The 24455-nt window shown below is 35.6% G+C and overlaps 4 protein-coding genes across 5 annotated transcripts; 2 read left to right on the top strand and 2 right to left on the bottom strand.

Annotated features, from left to right (window-relative positions):
• Positions 1-248: 248 nt before the first annotated feature.
• On the top strand, positions 249-2301 carry NCED4 (nine-cis-epoxycarotenoid dioxygenase 4). The gene has a single exon (XM_086436938.1). It carries the CDS (start codon positions 312-314, stop codon positions 2127-2129), a length of 1818 nt encoding a protein of 605 aa, XP_086293064.1. The 5' UTR covers positions 249-311; the 3' UTR covers positions 2130-2301.
• Positions 2302-5005: 2704 nt separating this feature from the next.
• On the bottom strand, positions 5006-10560 carry SIG2 (RNApolymerase sigma subunit 2). 2 transcript variants are annotated; one of them, XM_086436939.1, is made up of 7 exons: positions 10327-10560; positions 8664-8875; positions 7810-8421; positions 7141-7371; positions 6769-6909; positions 5559-5759; positions 5006-5460 (listed from the first exon to the last, which is right to left on the bottom strand). In XM_086436939.1, the coding sequence occupies exons 1-7, from the start codon at positions 10400-10402 to the stop codon at positions 5179-5181; spliced, it is 1755 nt and encodes a 584-aa protein (XP_086293065.1). In that variant the 5' UTR covers positions 10403-10560; the 3' UTR covers positions 5006-5178. The 2 variants fall into 2 exon arrangements, with proteins under 2 accessions (XP_086293065.1, XP_086293066.1); XM_086436940.1 differs by having other exon boundaries at positions 8664-8851; positions 10327-10559.
• A 3767-nt stretch (positions 10561-14327) lies between these two features.
• On the top strand, positions 14328-17107 carry LOC147408081 (protein TRI1-like). The gene is made up of 2 exons (XM_086436937.1): positions 14328-14774; positions 16797-17107. Exons 1-2 carry the CDS (start codon positions 14505-14507, stop codon positions 16917-16919), a joined length of 393 nt encoding a protein of 130 aa, XP_086293063.1. The 5' UTR covers positions 14328-14504; the 3' UTR covers positions 16920-17107.
• A 1413-nt stretch (positions 17108-18520) lies between these two features.
• Positions 18521-22628, bottom strand: LOC147408080 (alpha/beta-Hydrolases superfamily protein). The gene is made up of 7 exons (XM_086436936.1): positions 22422-22628; positions 21871-22043; positions 21711-21763; positions 20267-20381; positions 19689-19811; positions 19029-19200; positions 18521-18849 (listed from the first exon to the last, which is right to left on the bottom strand). Exons 1-7 carry the CDS (start codon positions 22569-22571, stop codon positions 18664-18666), a joined length of 972 nt encoding a protein of 323 aa, XP_086293062.1. The 5' UTR covers positions 22572-22628; the 3' UTR covers positions 18521-18663.
• Between the last annotated feature and the right edge of the window lie 1827 nt (positions 22629-24455).

The following is a 24455-nucleotide window of genomic DNA, read 5'->3' as shown; positions in this document are numbered from 1 at the left end:
AGATATATGGATGGATTCATATCCGTCCTGGATTCAATTCAAGTCAAGGAGACATCAACTCATTTTTAATTCAGATATACTTAAAAGAATTAAACCCATTAAATTTAAATTCAGATCACTCCAATTTTGGATAAAATTCGACCATTTTAAAGCCTTTTCAATGCAAAAAAAAATCGTTGGACGAGAGTATGATCCAACAAAATTATGGGATCTCTCTCCTCTAAAGGCTTTAAATAAGGTAGTAAGCTACCCCTTACCTTTCCATCATGCATTATTGTCCTTAGTTTTGTTTTAGCCTTCCACTTTACCAAATGGAAGCCTTTTCTTCATCCCTCTTCACCCAATTACACCCACCCAAACTCATCTTCTCCACTACCCCAACCAAGTCCACTACACCATCTTCTCCTCGCTTCCACATCTCATCTGTTAGAATTGAGGACCCAAAACCAACCTCTCCTCCACCTCCAAAACCAGAAAACACCCCTTTATTATATCCCACAAAAACCACCACCAAACAACCACTCTCACAACCCAAAAACACTAAATCTTCTCCAACTCCAACCAGAAAACTAGCTGAACCATCTCTCTCAACGACTCTCTTCAATACATTCGACGACATCATCAACAACTTCATCGACCCTCCTATTCGTCCTTCCGTCGATCCAAAACACGTTTTATCCAACAACTTCGCTCCTGTAGACGAATTACCCCCAACAGATTGCCCTATAATCGAAGGTGAGCTTCCTTCATGTCTCGAAGGCGCCTACATTCGAAACGGACCCAACCCACAATTCCTCCCACGCGGCCCTTACCATCTCTTCGACGGAGACGGCATGCTTCACTCACTTCGAATCTCACAAGGCCGCGCCACTCTTTGCAGCCGATACGTTAAGACCTACAAATACAACATCGAACGCAATGCAGGATCTCCTCTCCTTCCCAACGTCTTCTCGGGCTTTAACGGTCTACCCGCAGTCGTCTCCCGTGGAGCTCTCTCGGCCGCTAGAGTTCTAACCGGCCAATTCAATCCGGTTAACGGAATCGGTCTTGCCAACACTAGCCTCTCTTTCTTTGGAAACTCTCTCTTCGCCCTCGGAGAATCTGATCTTCCGTACACCATTCGATTAACGCCTGATGGGGATATCGAGACAATTGGCCGTCATGATTTTAGCGGAAAATTGGTCATGAGCATGACGGCACACCCCAAAATTGACGCCGATACAGGTGAAGTCTTCGCTTTCCGTTACAGCCCCATACCTCCCTTTTTAAATTTCTTTCGCTTCGATGCGAATGGGTCGAAACAACCAGACGTCCCGATATTCTCCATGACAAAGCCGGCGTTTCTTCACGACTTTGCTATCACGAAGAAATACGCCATATTTGCCGATATTCAAATTGGAATGAATCCAATGGAGATGATTGTAGGAAGTGGATCACCAGTGGGAACAGACCCAGCTAAAGTGCCGAGGATCGGTGTGATCCCACGATACGCGAAAGATGAATCGCAAATGAGATGGTTCGATGTGCCAGGATTCAACATCATCCACGCCATTAACGCTTGGGATGAAGGAGAAGACACAATAGTCTTAATAGCACCAAATATTCTTTCAGTAGAACATACATTAGAGAGAATGGATTTGATTCATGCTTCGGTTGAGAGAGTGAAAATTAATTTAAAAACCGGGATCATTTCAAGGTCTCCTTTATCGGCTCGGAACTTGGATTTTAGTGTGATAAACCCGGTTTATGTAGGAAAGAAAAACCGGTTCGGGTATGCGGCTGTGGGAGATCCAATGCCGAAGATATCAGGAGTGGTGAAACTTGATTGGTTGGAGAAAGAAGGAGGAGAACATAAGGATTGTACGGTTGGTTGTAGGATGTTCGGTTCGGGTTGTTTTGGGGGTGAACCGTTTTACGTGGCGAGAGAACCGGAAAATGAGGAGGCGGACGAGGATGATGGGTATGTGGTGACATATGTGCATGATGAGAATGTTGGGGAGTCTAAGTTTTTGGTGATGGACGCAAAATCTCCAACGCTTGAGATTGTTGCAGCGGTGAAGCTACCAAGGCGAGTGCCTTATGGGTTTCATGGACTTTTTGTGAGGGATAGTGACCTTACAAAGCTGTAATAAATTTAAAAAAAAAAAGGAGGATTGGAAGATTGATTGGTAGTTGTTGTTGGGTTTGGCTTTGGAGAGGAAGGACAAAGTGGTCATTACATTGTTAGATGTAAACTGGATCTGGTAAAAAAAACCTCTCTTGTACATACTAAATTACTAATATACTTATCAGGTTGCAAAACACAGGTTTTCTAGGGAATGTGGGCATAGCAGTAACAAAGTTCGTATTTGATAATTATTCAGCTAGTTTTCACTCCGGATAATTGGGATAAATTCAAAAGTTTCGAAAATATATAAATGATCTTTTTCGAAACTTACCCATATCCGTCGTCTTCCACCAACCTAAAAATTCAATCTTCCTCTTATGATTTGAATTTTTAAGAAATTATTAGAGTCGTGATAAAACTAACTAGAAAAAAGTCACTCAAAAGTCTCTTGTCATCATTGTTTTAAAACTTGGTTTCTCGTCTCGTCTCATCTCATCTAGTCTAGGTCTGATATTAAGTCGTTTCGGACAAATTTTCCAATATATTTGAGACGTCTTGTTCAAAAAATCAAAAAAATTGAACGTGATGTATTAAATCTTGATCAAAAAAGTGACTTGTAAGTTGGTCTTGTTCAGTTCCGATACCAAGTTAACTCAGGTGATACATCTCGGTCATGGACGAGTTTTAAAACCATGCTTGTCATGGATAGAACCATATATTTGTTTCCTTAGGATCAAAAGAAAAAATATTTATGATTTTGTGCACATGCCATATCAACAAGTGAATTTATAGAGTGATTTTTTTAGTTAGTTTATTATTATTCAAAAGAGTCGTGATTCTTTTTATGCTCCCCTGACATGGCATGAGCTAGAAGCATATATTTTTTCCCCTCAGGATACAACCATTGTACAACACCCAGAAGTTAGATCCATTACACTTAAGGCAAGATCCTACTTTGACAAATCCTCTATTGATCATGATTTAGCAAAAGTATATTGTTATGAAGACTCAGCCACCATACTTTGGGGTTCCATTCCAATTGGTAATGATCCAAATTGTAAATTGGAGCATACATAATCAAATGATTGATTTTTTAGATAGGACGTTTAGAATCAGTTAAGGGAGGGTAACTTGAAGCACAACTGTACATCTCAATAAATATGTGCAGTTGTGTATCTCAAGGAAAGAATATGTGATTCTAGCACATGCCATGTAAGGGGACGTAGGAGGACATGTGTCAAAAGGAGGTGTCAGAAAATCATATTCTATTCAAAATATCCCGAATGTGGGATATGTGATTACCACATTCCACAATTTGGCGATTTATCCAAAGATTGGTGAGAATCTAATACCCGCAAAACTTAAAGATTCCTCAACAAGTCTTGTCCACGGAAGATGAGTCAAGACCTACGATTAGGACGAAAAGGCATAGTGACAATTCTTGTAGTGACCCTTGTTGGTCCCCAAAGACACAAGAGCTAGGTTAGCCACACACACACACAAAAGAGAAGGGGTGACTATGATTGGAAGAGATATTTTTAAAGATAAACTGGTTAAGGGGTCATTCTCAATACGATTTATCCCAGACTAGATGGTCTAGATTAGGATTTGATGTTGTGCCTTATCAAAATTCTCCTAATTTTTCAAAATATTATTAAAATAAAAGATTAGATGATTAATGAATAAATAAATAAATACTTTATTTACTAATCGTCAAATAAATTAAATAGCATTTAGTTTTTAGACCAATCAACCTCAAAATTTAATCTATGTCAACCTTCATATCTCAAGAGGAAGATATGGTTTTTATGGATTTTTGAAAGAAAAAACAACATTTTTAGTAAGATACTTAAAAAAGAAAAAAAATTAAACTTCTTTTAAAATTTTCCGGAACCTATCTGAATCAATGGAGCTGATTACTCAGTTAATAATTGGTGAATTTAAACTTGGTTACTATGCTCGGACGTGTATTTGTATCATATATCTTGTATGCAAGTCAGCTAGTTCCTCGTCTAGTCTCTATTTAGATAGACCCCTCTACAATTCGGATTCATTTGTTTTCACGTTGTCGACAAATTTGCTATCCCTGACGATCTGACCCACTTTTTTTTTCCTTTTTTTTTTAACATACATTTTTGGACGTACTCCTCAACGTTTTGATAAATAATAGAGATCCCCTTGACCTGGGTCTTCCTCAATGATACTACTGTAACTGATCTAAATGCCCCCATCTTCATCCTCTGAACAAAAATCCCTGATGTTCTCCTAGAAAATGTATCATCTTCAAGCTGTTTTAGTGTAAATTATTTTTAATTTATTCAATCTCATCTTCAATTCATCATATTCAATGTCTTATAGAAATTTTCTTTTTAAACGATTGAAGATGGCTGATTTTGACAAAAAGTCAAGGGTTTTAGCCTTTTAGGCAAGAGTATGAAAATGACTTGATTATGGAATTCTACGGTGTTGTTAGTCTAAGGCGAATATTTTTTGGGTATATATTGTATTTTCAAGTAAGATTTTTTTATGTTTTTTGCTTGTAAAGTTCCTTGAGGCTTTGGACAAAGAGTCTGTAATATTTATCGTTGATAGTAGATTTTTTCTCCCTCTCCTTCATGAATATAGACAATTTGTCAAATCACGTACATCTTGTGTGTTCGTCTTGTTATTTTATCTTTACTCTTGTTACACTTCCGCACAACAAGTATAATCTATAGTTAAAAGTGTGAGGGGGAGACAATCATCATCACCAGATTTCTTTAGACCAAAATCTATAAGAGAAATGGTTGAACGAAAAAACATATTTCTTCAATTCCGAGGAATAGATTTAAGCAGGAAGTTAAATTATCAACCTTTTAATCTTTTTTTTTCCATCAGAGCTGCACGTACTTAAATGCCTTTCAAATAAGAACTCAATTTTATTTCTCCCCAACTGATTTTTTCAGATTTTGAACTTAAATGCACAATACATGAGAAGGGAAGAACAAATGGGTTTCTACTAATGGAAAATTAAATCGAACATAGAAAAGATGGCCTAAGACCCCTTATCTTCAGTATCGAATTCAAGATTTTTATGAAACCACATACTGCTGCAAATGTTTTGTTCTCCTCTTATTTTTCAGCTTCCTGAAGGCACAAGACTCTATCTGTCGAACCCTCTCTCTGCTGACACCCATCAACTCACCAATCTCTTGAAGCGTCTTCATCCTTCCATCCTCCAACCCAAACCTCCATCGAACCACTTTCTTCTCCCTTGGATTGAGACTGTCCAGTACTTTCTCCAAATCCTGCCTCATGAATTGCTTCATCAGCAGATCTTCCGCTGTTTCAGCCTCGGGATCAGCAATTATTTCCTGAGAACAAGTGATACGGCACTAATCAATAAATGGGTAATGTAGGAAGTATTAAGGAGAGAAAAATATTAGAAAAAAAGGGAACAAAAATGACCAACCATAGGTTTTAGATTCTGGTTGATCCCAATTTTCTGGTCAAGAGATCTTGGAGGTTTTGGGGTTAGTTGTACAGCCATAAGCCTCTTCATTGTTAGCCCTGTTGCCGCAGCAACTTCTTTGATATCAGGGTATCTTCCATTCTCACTATACAATTGCTTTCTAGCCTCTTTTACTCGATAAGTCGCCTCAACCATGTGAAACTGTTCATTTTCAAAGGATTTGTAAATGACTGATAAGAGTAAAGTAGAAATGAACAAAAGTAGCACAACAAGTATATAACAGCATTAATAGTTTAATTCAATCAGACTAGATGTCAAGTTGATAAAGAGGAACACTTATCTAATTTTTTCTTCTAATGCTGGGTACTTTCACAGGCCGTACATACAAATTTCATCAAATACGGCTTTCCAAAGAATTCTATATGTATATATGAGATTTGAGTATGGAATTCTGTTTCTCACTTAAAATTGTGTATACGTTTCCCTCCTCTTCCTGCTAGGATTGGAAATCCTGTATTTTATATATCTACGATTGAGTCATCGGGTTTCCGAAATAGTGTAAAAATAGAAAGAAGTGCTTCGATTTGAGAAACCAAGATCCACAATCTCGGCAAAACAAATTCCAAAAGGCAAATTATCGACAGGTAGCCAAAAAAAAATCTGGATTCTGATCTGAAAAGCATGGCAAACTAATGTATGACCGACAATGTTCGGAAACCCTAAACAAGTAAAAAAAATGCCATTTTCTATTTCAGCTCAGTGCAGGATCCAAACTGAACAGTTCCCCAAACTAAAATAAAGGAAGGACCAATAAACAGGTGAACAATTGTCATTCTTTATGAGGGTTGCAATTTAAAAGGAAACAGTCTCATTAAGCAATATCAAGACAACAGCCTGAACAGAGGAAGACCAAAAAAGAATATGGATTAGAGTAGTGAGAGTGGATATGAACACGCTAGAATTAATATGAGACCCGACTTTAGACACTTGTGATGATGATTGCAGGCTGAGGTAGAATAATGTGTGGTTTGAGTTTTCACTTTGAACATAGAGGCCACAAGGTTAAGAAACCTTAAATAACAGTATCACGGGTGTATTTGTGTGTACTTGCACCTATATACGTGATAGGGCCGGCTTTATTATATATGTGGTCAAGCCAAAATATGTATAATGAGGAAGGATGGATTGAAATATTAAAAGGAAAACCTACTGGTAAGCGAATTGTTCTGGATTGCTCAGATAGAGATTTTCGAACTGCCTGTCTGATCCACCAGTGTGCGTAGGTTGAGAACTTGAACCCCTTTGAAGCATCAAACTTTTCTGCACCTTTTACAAGGCCTCTACATCCTTCCTGACAATGAAAAGCTAGAATATCAGAAAGGGTTCAAACCAACTATCCAATTATAGTTAGAACCATAGCAACCACATTTATATAGAAAGATTCTATTGCCACACCAACTTTTGCTACCCGAATTCACATGTAAATCACCAAAGAATTAGTACACATCTTGGGGTGGCGTTAGCAAAAGTTATTGTGCAATAGAAGCTCTCTTTATATGGCAGCATTACAGGTGAAAAATACCTGAACAAGATCCTGGAGGGTCATCCCGGCCCCCTGATATTTTTTTGCAATTGAAATAACAAGACGTATATTGCTTTTGACCATCTTGTCTTTGCAAAGCATGCCATAGTTTATGCGCTTTCTCAAGGTCTTCTGATCAACTCCAGCTGCCGCTGCCCATTGTGAAAAAGTTGGTTCACCCCCACATCGTTCTGCAAGTTCTTCATGAATCTTTTCCAGCTTCAACAGGTCCTGTAGTGTTCATCAGAAAAGAGCAAATAAATTCATACAGGAAATATGGGGAGTGAAATTTCCAGAATACACTTCAGAGTAACAGAAATAACATCCTGTTTTCCTCACAAAGGTCAATTTGCAATCAGTAATATATATATATATATATACACCATTTTTGGAAAGATCCAGTCACAGACATCATTTTTGGAAAGATTTGCTTTCCAGTGAAAATTACTTTTCATATAAAACCAGCAGTCATTTCAGATAATTAAAAAATAAAAATCTGCCACAAACCTTTCCTGAAAAGATTGGCTTTTCAGTGAATATCATCTGACCTGAAATTACTTGCCTTTGAGATGAATAATATAGTTAAAATATGACAAGAAGTGATCCCAGATTTTTTTTTATTTTTTATTTTTTGTAATTTTATTCAAATTACTTGATGTAAAATTGCACCTGTATTCCTGCTGATAACTCCAGCTCTTCGGTAGCAGTGAGAAGCCTAGAAGTGCTGGTAGTCCCTCTCAAGTAATGCAAGGGATCAGAATAGTCTACTTCTTGCAAAGAAGCACGCTTTTTCCGGCTAGAAGATCCAGACTTTAGAGAGACAACATTAGAAGCAGCCTTCTTAGCTGCCCTTGTTCTTCTGTCTCGTCTTTCTGTTTGACGCCCAGACCTCACATCTATGCTTGTGGAAAGATACATCTGTTCAATTTTAAGTTCATCATCTGTGGAATCCAAGTTTTCAGAATTTTTAAGTGAAAACTGCATCAAATGTTCTTCATCCTTTTTGGTTTTGGCTCCTATGGGATACTGGCCTATTGTGCGACCTCGCTCTATTTCAGTAAGCTGGTCCCCCTCGAGATGGAGAATGTCAGTTTCAGAAGGAAAATCGAGAGGAATACTACTTGATTTTGGAGAAGGGTTATAGCCGACCATCAAGGCCGCATCTTGGGCAATCTCAACTGCTGCTTTTGCTAGAGCAACAGCCTCAGCAGCAGCGGCAATTATTACAGCCTCTTCACCTGTCAAAAGTGCTTCTATAGCCAAAGTTGCTTCAAAATTTGCCTGAAAGATAAGAATCAAAGAAAAAAATACAAGGGAATTGGTAATCTACACAAACAAGGGAAACTTATCCATGTACTTAATAATGGACTGCAATAACCATTAATTCAAGGTAACTCATAGTAAGATTAGTACTTGAAATATGGTATTTTGCAAGTAAATTATGTATACTTCACTACACACGAGTCCATGCTCCCAGAAAGTCAAGCCTATGTCATTGGCATCCTACATAAAACATTGCTTACCTTTGTGGGTGGACCAACAGCTCCTACATATGTCAAAGGCCTGTCAGCCACTAGGGTATTTGAATTGGCTTCCAAAGAATGTAACTGCAGCTTTTCCAAATCAACCACTGTAGTTGTTGCCATTGCTGCTGTTGTTGTCATTGACAGAACACATTGTGCCCCGGAACAAGCAGGCTCTCTTGTTTTCACTGCACATTTCAGCCTACAAATCACTAGAAGAATTCCCACACAATTTATTAAAATATATCAATTAAAGGTTTCTCTAAAAGTCAAACATTTTGGATGATTCTCAAAAGTGTACATAGTTATTTTCTACCCATGAAGTTTCACCAGTTTATGCTTGTGGGACTATGACCCTTAATGCAGCTTTGAGTGTTTTCTTGACCTAAAGCTTTCATGAAAACCAGCGATTATATGTTATGGGATGTGGAATGGAAGGATGAATCGTCATGGTGCACTACTTCTTCATTAGGATTTAGTCAAGCACCTCAAAGGCATGTATTACAATGGAATTCTTTTCTACATGGTATGGCGATATTGTTGTAGTCTAAATTAGTAAGACATGATCACCATGCCGGGCATGCCTGGGAGCAGTTATGTACCCTTATACATATACCTTGTGTTTAAATGGGCTTTTTGTGTTGGGTCTGAGTCTTGGCATTCCCTTTTGAACATGGGTTCAAGAAATAGCATCCCCTTTGAGGAAAAAGTGAAGATTGAAGGCAAGAACCAAGCCAACACTTACAAGCAAGTACGTGCGTACTAGTTGCTTAGTGTCTCCTTGCAGGCTAGCATGTCTAAGCCAGATTTTCCTTGTAATATCTCCTTGTACAATGTGCCTTACCTTGTAAGTTGCCAACGATCATTAATTAAAGTTGTCTTTCGACATTTGTCCTATTTATTGTATCTTTTCCAGTGTGTGCTTGTTTGTGGGTTTTTGGGCTTAATTGCATGTTATTGGCTACAAGTACCGCACGATTTTGAATTTGCAACGAGCACAACCATGACAAATATCAAGTGTAATATACCCTGGTAAAACCGGCCTCTTTATGCATTGCTCAAGAATGCTAACTTCAAAGACACTAAAAAAGTGTAGGATTCTTGATGGAGGTGGCAACTTAGTCCCACTCTTTCACACTTAAATCCCAAAAACAGAGTATCAAAATAAAGCAACCAAATTGAATTTTTTACTAGATTATCGGTCAAACACTTAGAATGTGGATGGATAAATCATGTCCAAATAAAGTTTTACTGAATTACAAATACTGAACCCTTTCAACAAGAAAAAAAGAACCCCCATTTTCTCATGGCTGGAGAATTACAGATACTCCCCAAATTAAGTTTTTTTTTTTTTTTTTTTTAATGAATTCAGTCTAGATAATATATGAAATCAGAAACAAAAAATTGGAAATCCAAAATGGGAACCCACAGATTATACTTCCAAAGCTTGATAATTTAAATTCACAAAAGAAAAAAAATACATATATGCAAACCCAAAGTAATAAATAAAGGCAAATGACCCCTTCACACACACACACCAAAAAAACAAAAACAAAAACGATTACATTATAGCATAATTATAATTCCATGAGAATTGGGAGTACCCACAACTTATAAAGAGAGATAACATGTATAAATAATCAAATTGTGAAGAGTAACTCACATTGGTTGGTGTGGGTTCTAAAAAGTGTGGAGAGAGTATCAGGTGGGCACTTGAACTGAGGCAGCAAACAAGCCATCCTCTTTTATTATTTTTTCTTCTATCTTTTCATGGAGGGAAATTGTATGGATAAGAGAAGACCATAGATAGATAGATAGATAGACACACAGAGAGAGAGAAGGGAAGAGATTCGGACCAGAAGAGAGAGGGGAGAAGAGAAATAAGCGAGAGAATGACAGCAAGGTGTAAAAACTGATAATAAAAGGATAAGGAGGAAGACAGGCCGTCACCCAAGGCCCAATAGAAACACCAAGGGCCCAAAAAAAATCATTTATTACAATATTATAGTGTTGTTGCTGCTGTTATAAAGATTGGGTTTTGGGCCTGTTTGTAACAAGAGGTTTGGGGGGTAAAAGTTTGCAACTATGAAAAATTATATATATATAGGATGGCGTTATTATGACCCCTATTACGACTCACATTGCGACACACCATTTGTCTTATATGGGCAAAAATGTTTGGAATGGGCTGATTTTTTGTGAGGATGATCTCTGTGATGAGGGGATCATCCTGGCAAAAAATCATCCAATTCCAAAACTTCTAACCCCATCAAAATTGATTTACAAAAATTGGACGGTCTAAAATTTTTCAACTTGTAAACATGGGGCTAGAAGTTTCATAATGAACTGATTTTTGGCAAGGATTATCTCCTCACCATAAAGATCATCCTCACAAAAAATCAGCCCATTCCAAACATTTTTGCCCATATAAGACAAAACGGTGTGTCGCAATGTGAGTCATAATGTGAGTCTACGGAACCCGACCCACATATATATATATATATATGAGTAAAGAGAATAGTTTTTGGGGTGTATATATATATATATATATGAGTAAAGAGAATAGTTTTTGGCACCCCAACTTTTACTCATTAAACCCCAAATAAAATTAAAGAAAATAGAGGCATTTCCCAAACCATGCTCATCTTATGTTAAAATTCTGGTTTCATTACACTGTTCATTTAAATTCCCAAAAACATGCTTTTTCTAGTGAATTCATCACTTTTATAATCAGTGAATTTGTAGATAAATTACCAACGAAATTGCTAATATGAAAAAATCGTTGGTACTTTATCAACGAATTTGTAGATTATAAAAGTCACGAATTCACTAGAAAAACATATTTTAGGAATTAAAATGGACAATGTACTGGACTGGGAATTTCATCTTGTTTAGCACACGAAATGGAGATTCACCCAAGAAAATAAGTAAATGTTATGGAATAAGTAAAAGTTGGAGTGTCAATAGATGTCTTGTCTTGTCTTGTTGTTTTTTTATTTTATTTTTTTGTTGCTAGATTTTTATTTTTTGGATTTAAGATTTTATACAAGTCTAATCACAATTGTAAACAACTACTGAAATTGTTCGAAAGAGTGTTATAATGTTTTGTAACGTTGAGATAATAATTTGAGCCACACATTTGTTATATTTGAATAGTGTGTTTTAATCTTTAATTGGGGTGTGAAAATTAATTTAAGAAATTGACGTGTAATAGTAAAAGTTGAGGTACCAATAGCAACTCTTTTAATAAAATGTTGTGATTTACCTCCCTATGGATTCCAAATGTCACATAAGGTAAAATATTTACTCAAGAGGTTAAGATGAGGAATCTCAAGGTTTTGTTTTGATGGTAAATGAGCCTTAGTAAAGCCTTTTTCCTTATTAAGCGAGTAAAGTGTTTTTGAAATTAATATTTGTATGATTGTTGGGAATTCGTTTTCAAGAGAATAAAATTGGGAAAATTACTTAAAGGACTCTCATGGAGAGACTTCTTTCTAAATAGTTTATAAGTTTTTGACTCTAACTTATAAGGACATTTAGTAAACTTTTCCTCTCTAAATGGTCCATGGACCTCATCTCAACAGAACAAGGTATTTAAAATACCCAAATAACCATCTTCTCAACTTCTTCACATAGTTAAGTTTTCCAATGAAGATCGCAAATTTTCGAAGATCGTTGATCATGAATAACAAATGTTATTCTCTTAATTTTGAACATCTAGATGTATTTTTTTATTTATTTCGATGATTTATAAAAGGAAAATTGAAGAATGAAGTTGAGAGTCGAATTTTTTTTTTGATTACATTGTAACTTTTGATTTGCAATCATAATTGATGCTTTTTTAGGTATTTCGAGGAGATTAACTAAGTATCAAAATTAGATAAATGAAAAAAGAAAATAAAAAATTTGAAAAATCCGATTTACATTATAATGTGGAGTTCACCACTTTTTAACTTAATTATTGTTGAGTTTGATGGTAAATAAATAATAGTAGTAAACTCGATGCTGTAATGCAAATCAGTTTTTTCATTTATTTATTTTTTCTATTTTTCTAATTCAATACTTGGTTAATCCCCCTGAAACACCCAAAAATGCATCAATTATGGTTGCAAAATAAAAATTATGATGTAATCATAAAAAAAATTCAAATCTCAACTTCATTTTTCAATTTTCTTTTTATAAATTATCGAAATAAAATAAAGAATACATCTAGATATTCAAAATTAAAAGAATATCATTCTCCGTTCATCATTCATAATCAAAGATCATCGAAAATGATTGAAATCGACGTTGGAAAACCTAACTGTGTGAAGAAAATGAGAAAATAGTAGTTCGGTATTTCAAATACCTTACACAGATAAGATGAGGTCTAGTCCAGTGTTTTAAAAAACCTATGCCTCCAGGCATGAGGTGTAGGCTTCATGCCTTGAGGCTTAAGTCTCATCAAACATTAGTAAGGCTTACGCCTTAGAGGTATGAGGCATACTCCTTATGCCTTACACCTTAATATGCACTGACGCTTACTCCTTAATAGGTTTAGCAAAATCTAATATCGTGGGTCAAAAAAATCAATTTTTTATATTTTATTTTCTTGCGTTATTTTACACAAATACCCCCCCCCCCCCCAATATTTATTATTTACATAACCCTACTAAATAGAAGTGTTTTTTATTTTCTAAAATTGGATTATCAAGAGATCTCTCAAAATCTTTCTTTGAAACCTTAAAATCTCCCTACATAAAGATTTATTTCTCTAGGCTCCAATACTCATTCGAATTCGAATATGTCAGTTTCTACAACTTTCTTACAAAGATTTGATCAAATAGAACTAAGAAATCAATGATTTTCTAAGATTTTGAGATATTTGATTTTTCAATGTATATATTTGAACTTTTTACCTTTTTTTTTTTCTTTAAAAACTCAGATTTCTCTTTCGTTTTTGTAGTTGATTCTATATTAAATTGATACTTCCTTATGTTTAATTTTTATTTAATGCTTTAAGGTTGTTTACTTATTTATATATATTTTATGAATCTATTATAATTTATATATATATTTTAGAATTTAAAAAAAAAAATTAATTTGAGACTTATGCCTCGCCTCAAGAACCCAAAACACCTCAAGTACGTCTTAAGTATTTAAAACACTTGTCCATGCACCATTTAGAAAGGAAAAAATTTACTAAATGTCATGATAAGCTAGAGTCGAAAACTTAGGGATTATTTAGAAAGAAGTCCCTCTATGAGGGTCCTTTAAGTATATTTTCCAATAAAATTCCTTAAAGGTCATGGAAATTTATAATAAATTCCTCTATTTGATTGCACTTTATTAGAAAATGAAAAGAGAGTTGGTTTAAGTCATTTTCCAATAGTTTATTAGATCAGACCAAGGTCAAAGGTCATGTCATAAGGAACATCTCAAATATTAACCAAAAATAAAATTGAGTATTGTATAAGCCACTCCAACATTCACGGAGAAAATTGTATTAATCCCATTCGAATTTTTAGAGTACTTTCGGACAATGGATACCAGATTCAGACCGGATCACCCGAACCAACAACGAACCACATATGAGGTTGGTTGGTTAGATAGTTAGTTAACCATAGTTAAGTAAAAAAAACAAAACCTGTTCTGGCGGACAACAACAGCCAAGGAGGGAAACCTAAAACACCTGAAAAAACTAAAATAAATTTCTTTCTCTAGTCTCTACTCTCTAGTGTTGCTGCTTCCCTTATTATTTTCAGTTCACTTGCCCGACTCATTTAATTAAAATTGATTTCTAAACAACGAAGCAAACCAAAGACAAAGAACTTAAGAAAGTAGAAGAGAAGAGAAGAAAGTATGTCTTCGTCTAGGGTTTTCAGAGGTTGCAGAGCTTTAATGGCGGCAGCCAAGGGAACTAGTTCTACTGCTAGTGCTGCTGTACCAAAAGTTTCTGCTTCTGTTGCTGCACCTGTGATCAAACAGCCTCGAACGGCGGCTAAACCTAGTGGAATTTTGAAAGTGGTTCCAGTATCCCCAGCTTTGCGCAAGTTTCTTGGCGTTCCTGAGGCTTCTCGCACTGATGCTGTCAAGAAGATCTGGGACTACATTAAGCGCAAAAATCTTCAGGTCCTCTCCTTTTTTTTTTTCCCTCTCGATCACTTTGTTTATGAATCAATGTTTGTACTCCATCCTTGGTTCTTGAATACCTAGGGTTTCATGTTTCTCTGCGTTTTTTAGGGGTTTTTTTTTTACAATTTTTATTATGAATAATGATGATCCTGTAGTGATTTTTATATGTAGATGCAATATTGTTAGATTGCTAAGAGGAACTTTTTTAACCCACATTTTTTTCCCAATCTAGGCGAAGAAAATGATAACGTACGGTTACAAAATCTAAATGAAACCCATATTGTTTCCGGTTGGTTTATGATTCCTTTTTTTAGTTGATTTAGATTATTTGAATGCATTCTTAGGTTGTAATTTCTTTTTTAAGTGTAATTATCATTAAAGGAAAGGAGAATCTTATAAAAGGAGGAGGAGAGGACTCGCCTGATTAGGATTCATGTTAGGGAACGGCGGACTTGAAAATGTGTGGTTGCTTCCTTTCTCGTGATGTTTTATGGCAGGACTCTGAGAATTCTTGAGTTTTGAAACAAAGAGATGCTAACCCCTTCAATCTCTTAACTAATTTTATAGTAATGTTTGATTCACCTTCAATCTCTTAATTCCTAACCCCTTATTCTTCTTGGGGATGTACACTTTATCCCACCTAAGTGTAATTTAAATGACTTTGAATCGCTCCTTCACAGGGAATTCCTCTTTTTCCTTGTACATCCTTCTCCCACCTAAGAGTAACTTAGATGACTCTGAATTGCCCCTTGATAGGAAATTCCTCTTTTTATCCTTACAATGGTCTTAGCCACCTGCATCGGCATTGAAAAGAGGGACATGAGATATACCAAGATACTAGATAGAATGCTTTCGACGAGAGTTAAGACTCTCAACTTTTGATGGATACCTGGTATTCCAAGAAGCTAACCTTCTGTACACCTTCTCAACTAGTTTCATACTGACTGCACCTAACCAGGAGGTACGCCCAGATAAGATGAATGAAAGGATCCAGTCTTACAACCCAAGACTTGGGTGTAACTACCTCCCTCCTACTCTGTACATCTTGCTTTTGATAGAATTAATTGTGAAGCCTGACTGCAATACCAATTAGACCCTAATGATCAACCTAGTCTCCTGGAAGTGGATTATTATGATTTTTTATTCCATGTGTAAAGCAAGTGGAAAACCTTGCCTTGTCCTTTGTTGTTGTGTGACTCACGACATTCCGAGATCTTCCTTCAACAGTTCGGGATCCAATAGGTGATGGAGAGGTCTGTTTTTCTATGGCCTTCTCATCTTAAGTTCAATATCATGATGTCTCCCATTCGCAATGTTATGTGGTATGTAGAGATCTCTAGCACTATAAAGTGGATGACATCAGTGAGACAACTTACCATTCTACTTGTTTTTGTATTTGAGCTTACTAGCCAGTAATTGTTCTATAAGCAAAGGCTGTATATGTGTGGGAGTTGCATGTTTCATTCCATATTTTTCAAATTTTTTTTTTTGGTTCTTTGAGTTGCTAAGCATTGTGTCCATTGCCATTGGTTAGCATTTCAAATTGGTTTTCAGTCAGATTAAGCTTATTATTCTAGTTTTGTTGTATGAAGTGTTCATGCGCTGTAACATTTTGTATAACATTAATTTTTACTGGGTTTTTATACAAGGTATTCTACACTTAGTATGCATATGCCCTTCAAAATGTTAACAACAGAGGTTGGATAGTGAAAACGAATATCAACACACTTCCAACAACAAAGGTTCATTTAGTCAACCCCAAATCCTTGGGATTAGGCTTTGATGGTGATGATTTGTTTGGAAAATTTTGTAGGTATTTAACACATTTTGTAATCACCTAGTTATCAGTCAAAATCCTTATGTTAGTGGACTTGTTGCATTGTTTCTAAACTTGGATTCAGTATTTTTCTCATTTCTAGAAATAACTTTAAGAATCAACAGAATGATGTACTCGTTTATGGAGACTATATTTTGATTTCTTGATTCTCTTATGTGGTATGGTGTGTTGGTACTCTGCAGAACCCTGCAGACAAGAGGGAGATATATTGCGATGAGAAACTGAAGACCATATTCGACGGCAAAGAAAAAGTCAGCTTCCTGGAGATTGCAAGATTGCTGACTCGCCATTTCGTGAAGACTTAACTGATGTCCACTTCAACTATGCATTAGATACTCTTACACCCCTTCCCCTTGTTGTTTGCCAAATCTCTACCCTTATTTTGAAGTAGACCTTTGTCTTAGGTTAGAGTGGCCGAACTTGAAATTCATCTTCTGATTTTCTGTACAAAATTTGGTTGGTAAAGAGGTTGACTTTTTTTCTTCTTGGCTTATATTCCTGCTTGCATGAGATGGGATGTGTGGTGTACTGAGTTCCATTGCTGCTCCATTAAGCGAGGATGAACCTGAGGCAACCTTTATAGATGGGTTTGGGATCCAAGCTTGGGTTTGAAGCTTAGATTTCCTCAGAAGCATTGGATCAGATTCTTGTTGATTGGGTTTTTATTGGATCTCAATAATAGGATTGAAACTTGATCTAGTAACAATTGGATTTGGTCCGAATTGGACCAAAACTGATTTGGTATACAAAATCTAAATGAATTTCATATGTTTGAACAATATATATAATATAATTTTACATGCTTTTCTCTTTTTATTGGATTGGGACATGGTTGATCCAAAACAGATTCGATAAGATATCAAATCGGAACCCAAATCCTTGATCCAAATCCAAAGTTTATTGGATAGAAAGGCATTGGATTTTGGGTCTGATCTGATCCATTGACAAAACCCTAAATTGGACCAGCATGCCAATGTAAGCCACATCAGCAACCTAAAGCAGCAGTAACTGTAGTAGATTTTGTGCCAAAATTCGATGATTCTCTAGTAATACCTTCTCTCTTTTTCTTGATGGGTGTGTGTTCTTGTTTTGGTTCGGTAGTTATTACTAGCTATTACTCAAATCTATTTTATCATTTATCAAAAGAAAAAAATATATGTTTTTATATCCACACTATCTAGGTTGTAGAATTTCTCACAGATGAGCTGGGCCACCATTGCAAGCGTGGTTTCAAAACTCGTTCGAGATGAAATCGAAGAGGGTTTTCAGATTTTTCAAATGCCCTAAAGCCATGGTCTTATTTCCGAACAAGATGACTCGTCTGAGACAACTCAGTATCGGACATGGACAAGACGTGAAACTGAGTTTTAAAACCATGATTGCAAGTGGTGGTGGGAGGTAATGGCAGCAATTAGTAGCTGTAAGTCTTAGAATTGAAACAAAAAAAAAAGTGATTTAAACAAAACCCCTGATGTTTTGGTCAATATTTACCCGTGTTTTCAAACCATTGACATGTCCCCACGAGATAACCCATTAGAACTCTGTAGTTAAGTGTGTTGAGAGAGAATAATACTAGGATGGGTGATCTCATGAGAAGTTTGTGTTGCACCCCTCTATGGGTAATTACATAATAGAATTGGGTTCGATTTCCACCAACAGAGTTACTGATCTTCATTAAAACAAGGCTTACATAGCATTTCTAACTAAGAGGGATTAATGACTCGAACTTTGCAAGCACAGAGACAGTTATCTATTCCTTTGCCCTACCAATTATCCCCTTTTGATGGGGGTTTTGCACATGATAAGTGTTGAGGGAAGGAGGCTAAAACTGATAAGATGAGCTGAAAGAGAATCCTGAATTAGTTGCCCAAAGACTAAGAGTCCAAATTAACATAAACAATAGAAGTGAAGAGAGAACATTTTGAACTTTATACCATGTGAAATCAGAACAAATTGACACAAATATTTTTATGTTTTCCCCTTGTAATGGACAGGGTTTTGAGTTTCAAATCCTAATATAAATTTGAGAAGATTAGAAAAAGAAAAATGTCAGCTGAGAAGGTGATGTACCCATTTCTCTACAACAGCAGGTGAACCATACCAGGGCCTCAGTTCGTCGTCTGAGCCAACTGGAGAGTGATACACACCATCCAAGCTAATGTTCAATGCACCCTCAAGATGCGCTGATACTTCAGGAACCACACCATCACCCCACACATCGGCCTGCCCACAAACCTGCCACAATGTGTCAGACAAAAAACAATGAACTAGACTTTCTAAAACATTAAACCACGTCAGTATCAAAATTTCTTTCTTGTTTTCTTTTACTTCGAATTGCAAGGTTTGTTTATTGTAGTATAGTTGCAAGTAAATATAAGATTGAAAAAAAAGAAAAGAAGTAAGTATTTGCTCACCTGCTTGTATCCCTGACCAATGAAGCGGGTACGCATGGTTATAGGAATGGTTGTGGACTTGTCTGTGTTATTCATGACAGCCACCTCTGTCATAGGTTGGTAACCATCAGTAGGAACTACAGAATTAGAATTCAGATGAGAGTTTCCAAAGAAGCGAGTTCCTTGAATATATCTGCATTTTCACGACAGACTAATCAAATTAGATCTCAATGTTTTTTAAGGGTTGTAAAACAGCAAATGAAGATGAAATCATTTCTGATAATGTCTAATTTTTTTTTTTTTATAACTTTTTTTCTGATAACCCATAGTTTGCCATTTCATTTCATTGATAAGACCAAATTCATTCATTCTGTATTACAAGGATCAGAACAAATTTCAGATATCTGGATATCTCAAAATCAGACTGAACCAAGAAAATAAGGTTTATACATATTACGCAATCAAAACAGATTTCTTCTTGGTGCTATTTGTATTGATTTGATTTTGAGTAACTCTCATATGAATTATGTTGTGATAAACAAAATGTGTGCAATAGAAATAAAAAGATGCAGCTGATATAAGGTAATATTGATCAGCATTAAGTGCCTATACTGCCTTAGAGCATAAATGATTACAGGAGATGGAAGTAGTAACAAACATGATATAGATGAGATTCTTTACCTCCCTGCAATACATACATATTTTAACTGTGGGGTATAAACAGCTCTTGCACAATTTCTTTCAACATAGTCCAAGAGACCCCTTGTTTGATCAATAACTCCTGGCAAACCCTTTGGGGGTGGCCTAAAAGAAAACAAAATCGTCGATTAAATCTTCATGATTTATACAAATCGAATCATGAGAATAGAAAAAGAAATTGGCCAGCAAAATCCCTTAGATCTAGGTTTTATAACTTGCATTTTCTGTTGGCAATAATATTGTAGTTAAAAACACAAAAACTACTGTCTTATTTTGAGCGTGAAGTAGCAATATAAAGCAAGGAATATAACCAGTATTACTTCAAGAGAAATATATCTAAATATGCAACAGAAAACTTTAAGGGCACAAAAATGGGAACGAAAAGCTTATGAAGGGCGACTTTGTCCGTTAGAAGGCTCAGCTTGTAATGATTTATGCCATTAGGATGACAAAGTTTTTAATCCTTCATAAAATATTATAACAAAATGCATTGCCTGCATATTATGGGCAACCCCATACCAGAATACATGAATTTTCAAATAAATGTTGTGAGACCATACGAGTGAGGGGTTCCAAGAGTCAATAGTAAAGAAATATGGGATATCCCAAATTCTTCCATGTAGACACGAGCAAGCCATCCTCCAGCAGAATGTCCAATTATTGATAAACTCCCACCTACAATGCAGTATTTTTTTCGGGGTTCAGGAATCCAAATATATTATGCATGGAAGCAATACAAAAAATGAAATGTTGGATAGCAAAGGAAGGGATAAGCATAACTCTTTAACTGCATGAAAAACTTCCATGGTGTTGTATCTTTGCACTACTTAATCATGTTCCACCAAATCAAAATACTAAAAATACTAATTATAGATACCTCATAAATTAAGCTTTGCATGTAGCTAGCTATTTTTATCAAACACTACAACTATAAGTTTTCCATAAGCAGAACATAGTGACTTGCCAAGCTATATATGAAGTTCACAAAAGGATGGGTAAATAGCTTTGACATATATACAATTGAACCTTGTAGAAAGTTTTCTTCCCATGAGGCTTGTGTACTTTTGTTTTAGCATAAAACTTTTTCTAAGAAGCTCACCCACAATTGAGATAACGTCCACACTTACGTCACATGAGAGTAAGGTATATTGTATGGCTTCTATTGCTTTCATATCTAAATGCAATGAATTTGTGACCAATGGTCCTGTAAGATGGAAGTGAGAAATTGAAGAAAACCCAATAATGAGTTACGTTAGTGTATGCGTATGTGAGTGTTTTAACTCAATTTCTTCATATATGAGTTGATACCTCATAAAATATGATTTGGTTCATTAAGGGCCCGCTTGTCCATTTTAAACTACTATGTTTTTATTTTATCTACAAATAATCCTCAATTAGAGATTAATATGTTCCTCACTTACTCTTTCTTAACATGTGAGCAACTAAAGTTGATTTCGATTGTATGTTCTGGGTTGCATCAAAGGACTTGTGAAAGTTGAGGGGCAAGAAATGGGTATCTTATAAGCACTTAGACAAGCCTTAACTAAGGAAATACATAATTGGTTTGCGATTTTAGTGGTTTTGATCCAATCAATAGGAAGATCTCAATTCTAACTGTGAAAAAGAGAAGAACAATGAGCTGGCCCTAAGTTGTGTATACATTTGACGATTCAACCACATTAGATATTAACAGATACGGTGGTATTGATGATACAAGTCAGTTTTTAGACACTTTGAAGCTTTTACATTTAAGGTGGATATGTAGATGGTCTTCGACACCACCTATGTAGTGTCCCCCGGTCTTAACCCACATAAAGGAGGTGGGTTACGTTGGAGTTGCCCTGATTGTGAAAATCCGCCACCCCACCACATGTGAAGGGTTAGTCTCGCCACTTGGAAATTGGGGACTTTAATTGATTGGGTGGATAAGTAGATGCATCCTACCTATAAAAAGTAGAGAGAATAATAGACACCCGAAGGCCATACTACATGGGAATTACGAACCTTGAGTGAGTAGCTTTGCTTCGCCAACAGCCTCATCAACCCTTTTCAAATACCTGATCACATAACACCGCGAGAAATAATCAGACAAGATAAGATTAATGAGAAGTAATCTTCTCCTTGAATATAAATATGAGAAAAAGTAGAAAAGAAAAATACCAACCAATCAAGAACAGGTCGAGGAGGTAGAGTTCCACGCCAATAGTTGGAGTCCAACAAACCGGCTGCATTACGGAGCCAATCGATTCTAGAGACTTTGGGTACCACAGTGGCCACACCATACTCTTTCAAAGTAAGTTGCAACTTCTCATAATCACTTGAACTGTTCCCTAGTCCCTGCATCCAACTCATGGTTATGGTCCCAATTCCAAACCCCAATGCCCAAATTTCATATCAACTAACGCGTAATCACAAACAGCTTTAGCACTAGAAATTATGGGGAGAAAATGTTAATAATTGAACTGAAATTTTATGTCAATTAAGCACAATCACAACATCTTTTGCACTAGAAATTAAATAATTTAACTTAACTGAACTGAAATTTCATATCAACTAAGCACAATCATCACAACTTTAGCACTAGAAATTATGGGAAAATAAATAAATAAATAAATAAAGAAAAAGTTAGTAACTGAACTGAACAGAAACACACATAGAATTGCAGAAACTATAATGAGATGGTCATAGCTGGAGTAAAAAAATAACTAACTTAACTGGTAGTATAATGGCAGGACGAAAATTGACGGTTGTTGATTGGTCTGATGTAGCGTAGGTGGGTTGGTGGTGGCGCTGTTTGGTGGGTAGTGATGATGAGATAGAGAGTGGAGTTGGAATTAGAAATGCCATTCCCACTCCCATTCTCATTCACTGCTGGGCAAATCGAAGCCACACTCCTCCCTTCTTTCTTACCCACCAAACCTCTCTTAACTCCAACCATCCGAATCCATGGCCCAAATGATGCCTCGACTACCACTGACCATGGGGATGTCAATGGATTGGATCAGACCCAAAATCCGACCCGATTTGATCCAAAAACTATGGATTTGATTTACCAGTTTCGATAAAGGAGCCGATCTGTTAGTTGTAGATGACCCACTATCAGTTGCACTCCATCACTTAAAAAAATTATTACTTGCACCCACTAATATGACTACACTCCAAAGAAAAAATCCACTACTTTTCTTTTCTTTTCTTCTTCTTATTGGAAATCAAAATGATCTATGACAAAAACTTGCAAGAACTCCTACTAATGATGGATTCATTAGTATTGATGTAAAACTCTTTCGTGAAATATAACAAATAAGGATAGAATGAAAATTTTAAAAATAAAAAAAGTATTTAATTGGTCCAATTTCTTTGTAGATAAAATATGAGGGATAATTAGCATCCAACAATGTTATCAAGGGTTTAAAACTATAGGGAGTAGTCAATTGCACTCCAAACCCCAAAAAGCTTATTAACTTTTTTAAAATTCCTACCAATTGCAGTCCATTTCAATTTTTCTTTGTGTGTGTGTGTCGTTTCATAGTCTAACTAAAATAGGAGATAGAATAAATGGAAGAGAATAAACGAACCCAAATAGATCTTTCATCTTTATAGCAAATCCTTTAAACCCAAATAGAGATAGAGAAGAATCCTTAAATACTAAAAGATTTAGAGATTTGACGATGGCAACATTGCATAAATTCAAACTCTTTGCCACATAGTGTGCTATTGCCCGAAATCACTCTTGAAACCCTAAGACGAGCATGAGATAAAGAAGAAGAAGAAAAGTTGAACGACAAAAGAAGGTAAATTAGTGTTTGACTGATTTGAATTTCCAAAAAATGAGTGCAATTTTTTCTATTTTTTTTTATTCAATGGAGTGCAATCATACAAATGGGGTTTAAAGTGGATTTTTCAAATTAGTTAGTGCAGTCCTAGGTGAGCTCTGGGTCCCAAACTATTTTATTTGTGTAATAAAAGTGCAATATCATTGGCAAAGATTTTTCAATTTTTAGTACTACATTTTTTAAAAGAATATATTTATAAATTGTTAACAAAAAAAAAAAAAAAGATATAATCATGCACGTATACACCGAGGGGTTGGCTCAATGGTAATTTTGGACTAGATATTATGCTGTAAGAGGTATTCTTGTTGGGTCTAATTGATTTGTAGTGATCAATCCATGATGGTAGACCCCAAATCAACTAAGTGGTCTTAAGGCTACAACTCGGCCGCGTTGGGATCAATCTGCACACAATCCAAACTTGACAAACACCAACCCACGCCCTTGCCCAATCCGACTTCGGGCATGAAATGTTCAACCTATATCCTACCCAAGTCGAGTTGGTCGGGTTAATGCATTTCTTATTAATACTACATTATTTAGTATTAGTAAGGATTTATATAAAGATAATTGAAGGTATAAGAATTTACAATTATTTTTCATAAAAATATATTTCAAAAGTTTATATACATAAGATTGTAAGCAAATAAAGAGAGAACAAAAATAATAAGATTAATTAAAATAATCATTTTTTTTATTAATAATCACAATTCTCGAGAAAAGAAAATAATTAAATTTGTAATATATTCATTGTATGATAATATAGAATTACACTTAAAATAAAACATTAATAAAAAAATTGATTATTTATCTAATAAATACAATCACACATTAGTTTTGATACATTGATAAATAAAATCATACATATTGAAATATGAATTATAATTATAAAAAAAATCAAGATAAGAAATAATTTTAA

This window comes from Akebia trifoliata, chromosome 3, assembly GCF_017979445.1.
Source record: "Akebia trifoliata isolate Shusen 1 chromosome 3, ASM1797944v1, whole genome shotgun sequence".
NCBI lineage: Eukaryota > Viridiplantae > Streptophyta > Magnoliopsida > Ranunculales > Lardizabalaceae > Akebia > Akebia trifoliata.
Note: the sequence above shows the minus strand (reverse complement) of the source record. Positions and strands in the feature narration are given on the sequence as shown.

Excerpts from the sequence above, each read along its gene's own strand:
- NCED4 (XM_086436938.1), top strand. The coding sequence starts at position 312 with ATGGAAGCCTTTTCTTCATCCCTCTTCACCCAATTACACCCACCCAAA.
- SIG2 (XM_086436939.1), bottom strand. The coding sequence starts at position 10,402 with ATGGCTTGTTTGCTGCCTCAGTTCAAGTGCCCACCTGATACTCTCTCC. Across the intron at positions 8,876-10,326 it reads TAGAACCCACACCAACCAAT|TGATTTGTAGGCTGAAATGT; the intron begins GTGAGTTACTCT and ends GAATTCTTCTAG. Across the intron at positions 7,372-7,809 it reads AGTTATCAGCAGGAATACAG|GACCTGTTGAAGCTGGAAAA; the intron begins GTGCAATTTTAC and ends TGAACACTACAG.
- LOC147408081 (XM_086436937.1), top strand. The coding sequence starts at position 14,505 with ATGTCTTCGTCTAGGGTTTTCAGAGGTTGCAGAGCTTTAATGGCGGCA. Across the intron at positions 14,775-16,796 it reads TTAAGCGCAAAAATCTTCAG|AACCCTGCAGACAAGAGGGA; the intron begins GTCCTCTCCTTT and ends GGTACTCTGCAG.
- LOC147408080 (XM_086436936.1), bottom strand. The coding sequence starts at position 22,571 with ATGAGAATGGGAGTGGGAATGGCATTTCTAATTCCAACTCCACTCTCT. Across the intron at positions 22,044-22,421 it reads GTCCTGCCATTATACTACCA|GGACTAGGGAACAGTTCAAG; the intron begins GTTAAGTTAGTT and ends AGTTGGATGCAG. Across the intron at positions 20,382-21,710 it reads AGCAAAGCTACTCACTCAAG|GTGGGAGTTTATCAATAATT; the intron begins GTTCGTAATTCC and ends ACTGCATTGTAG.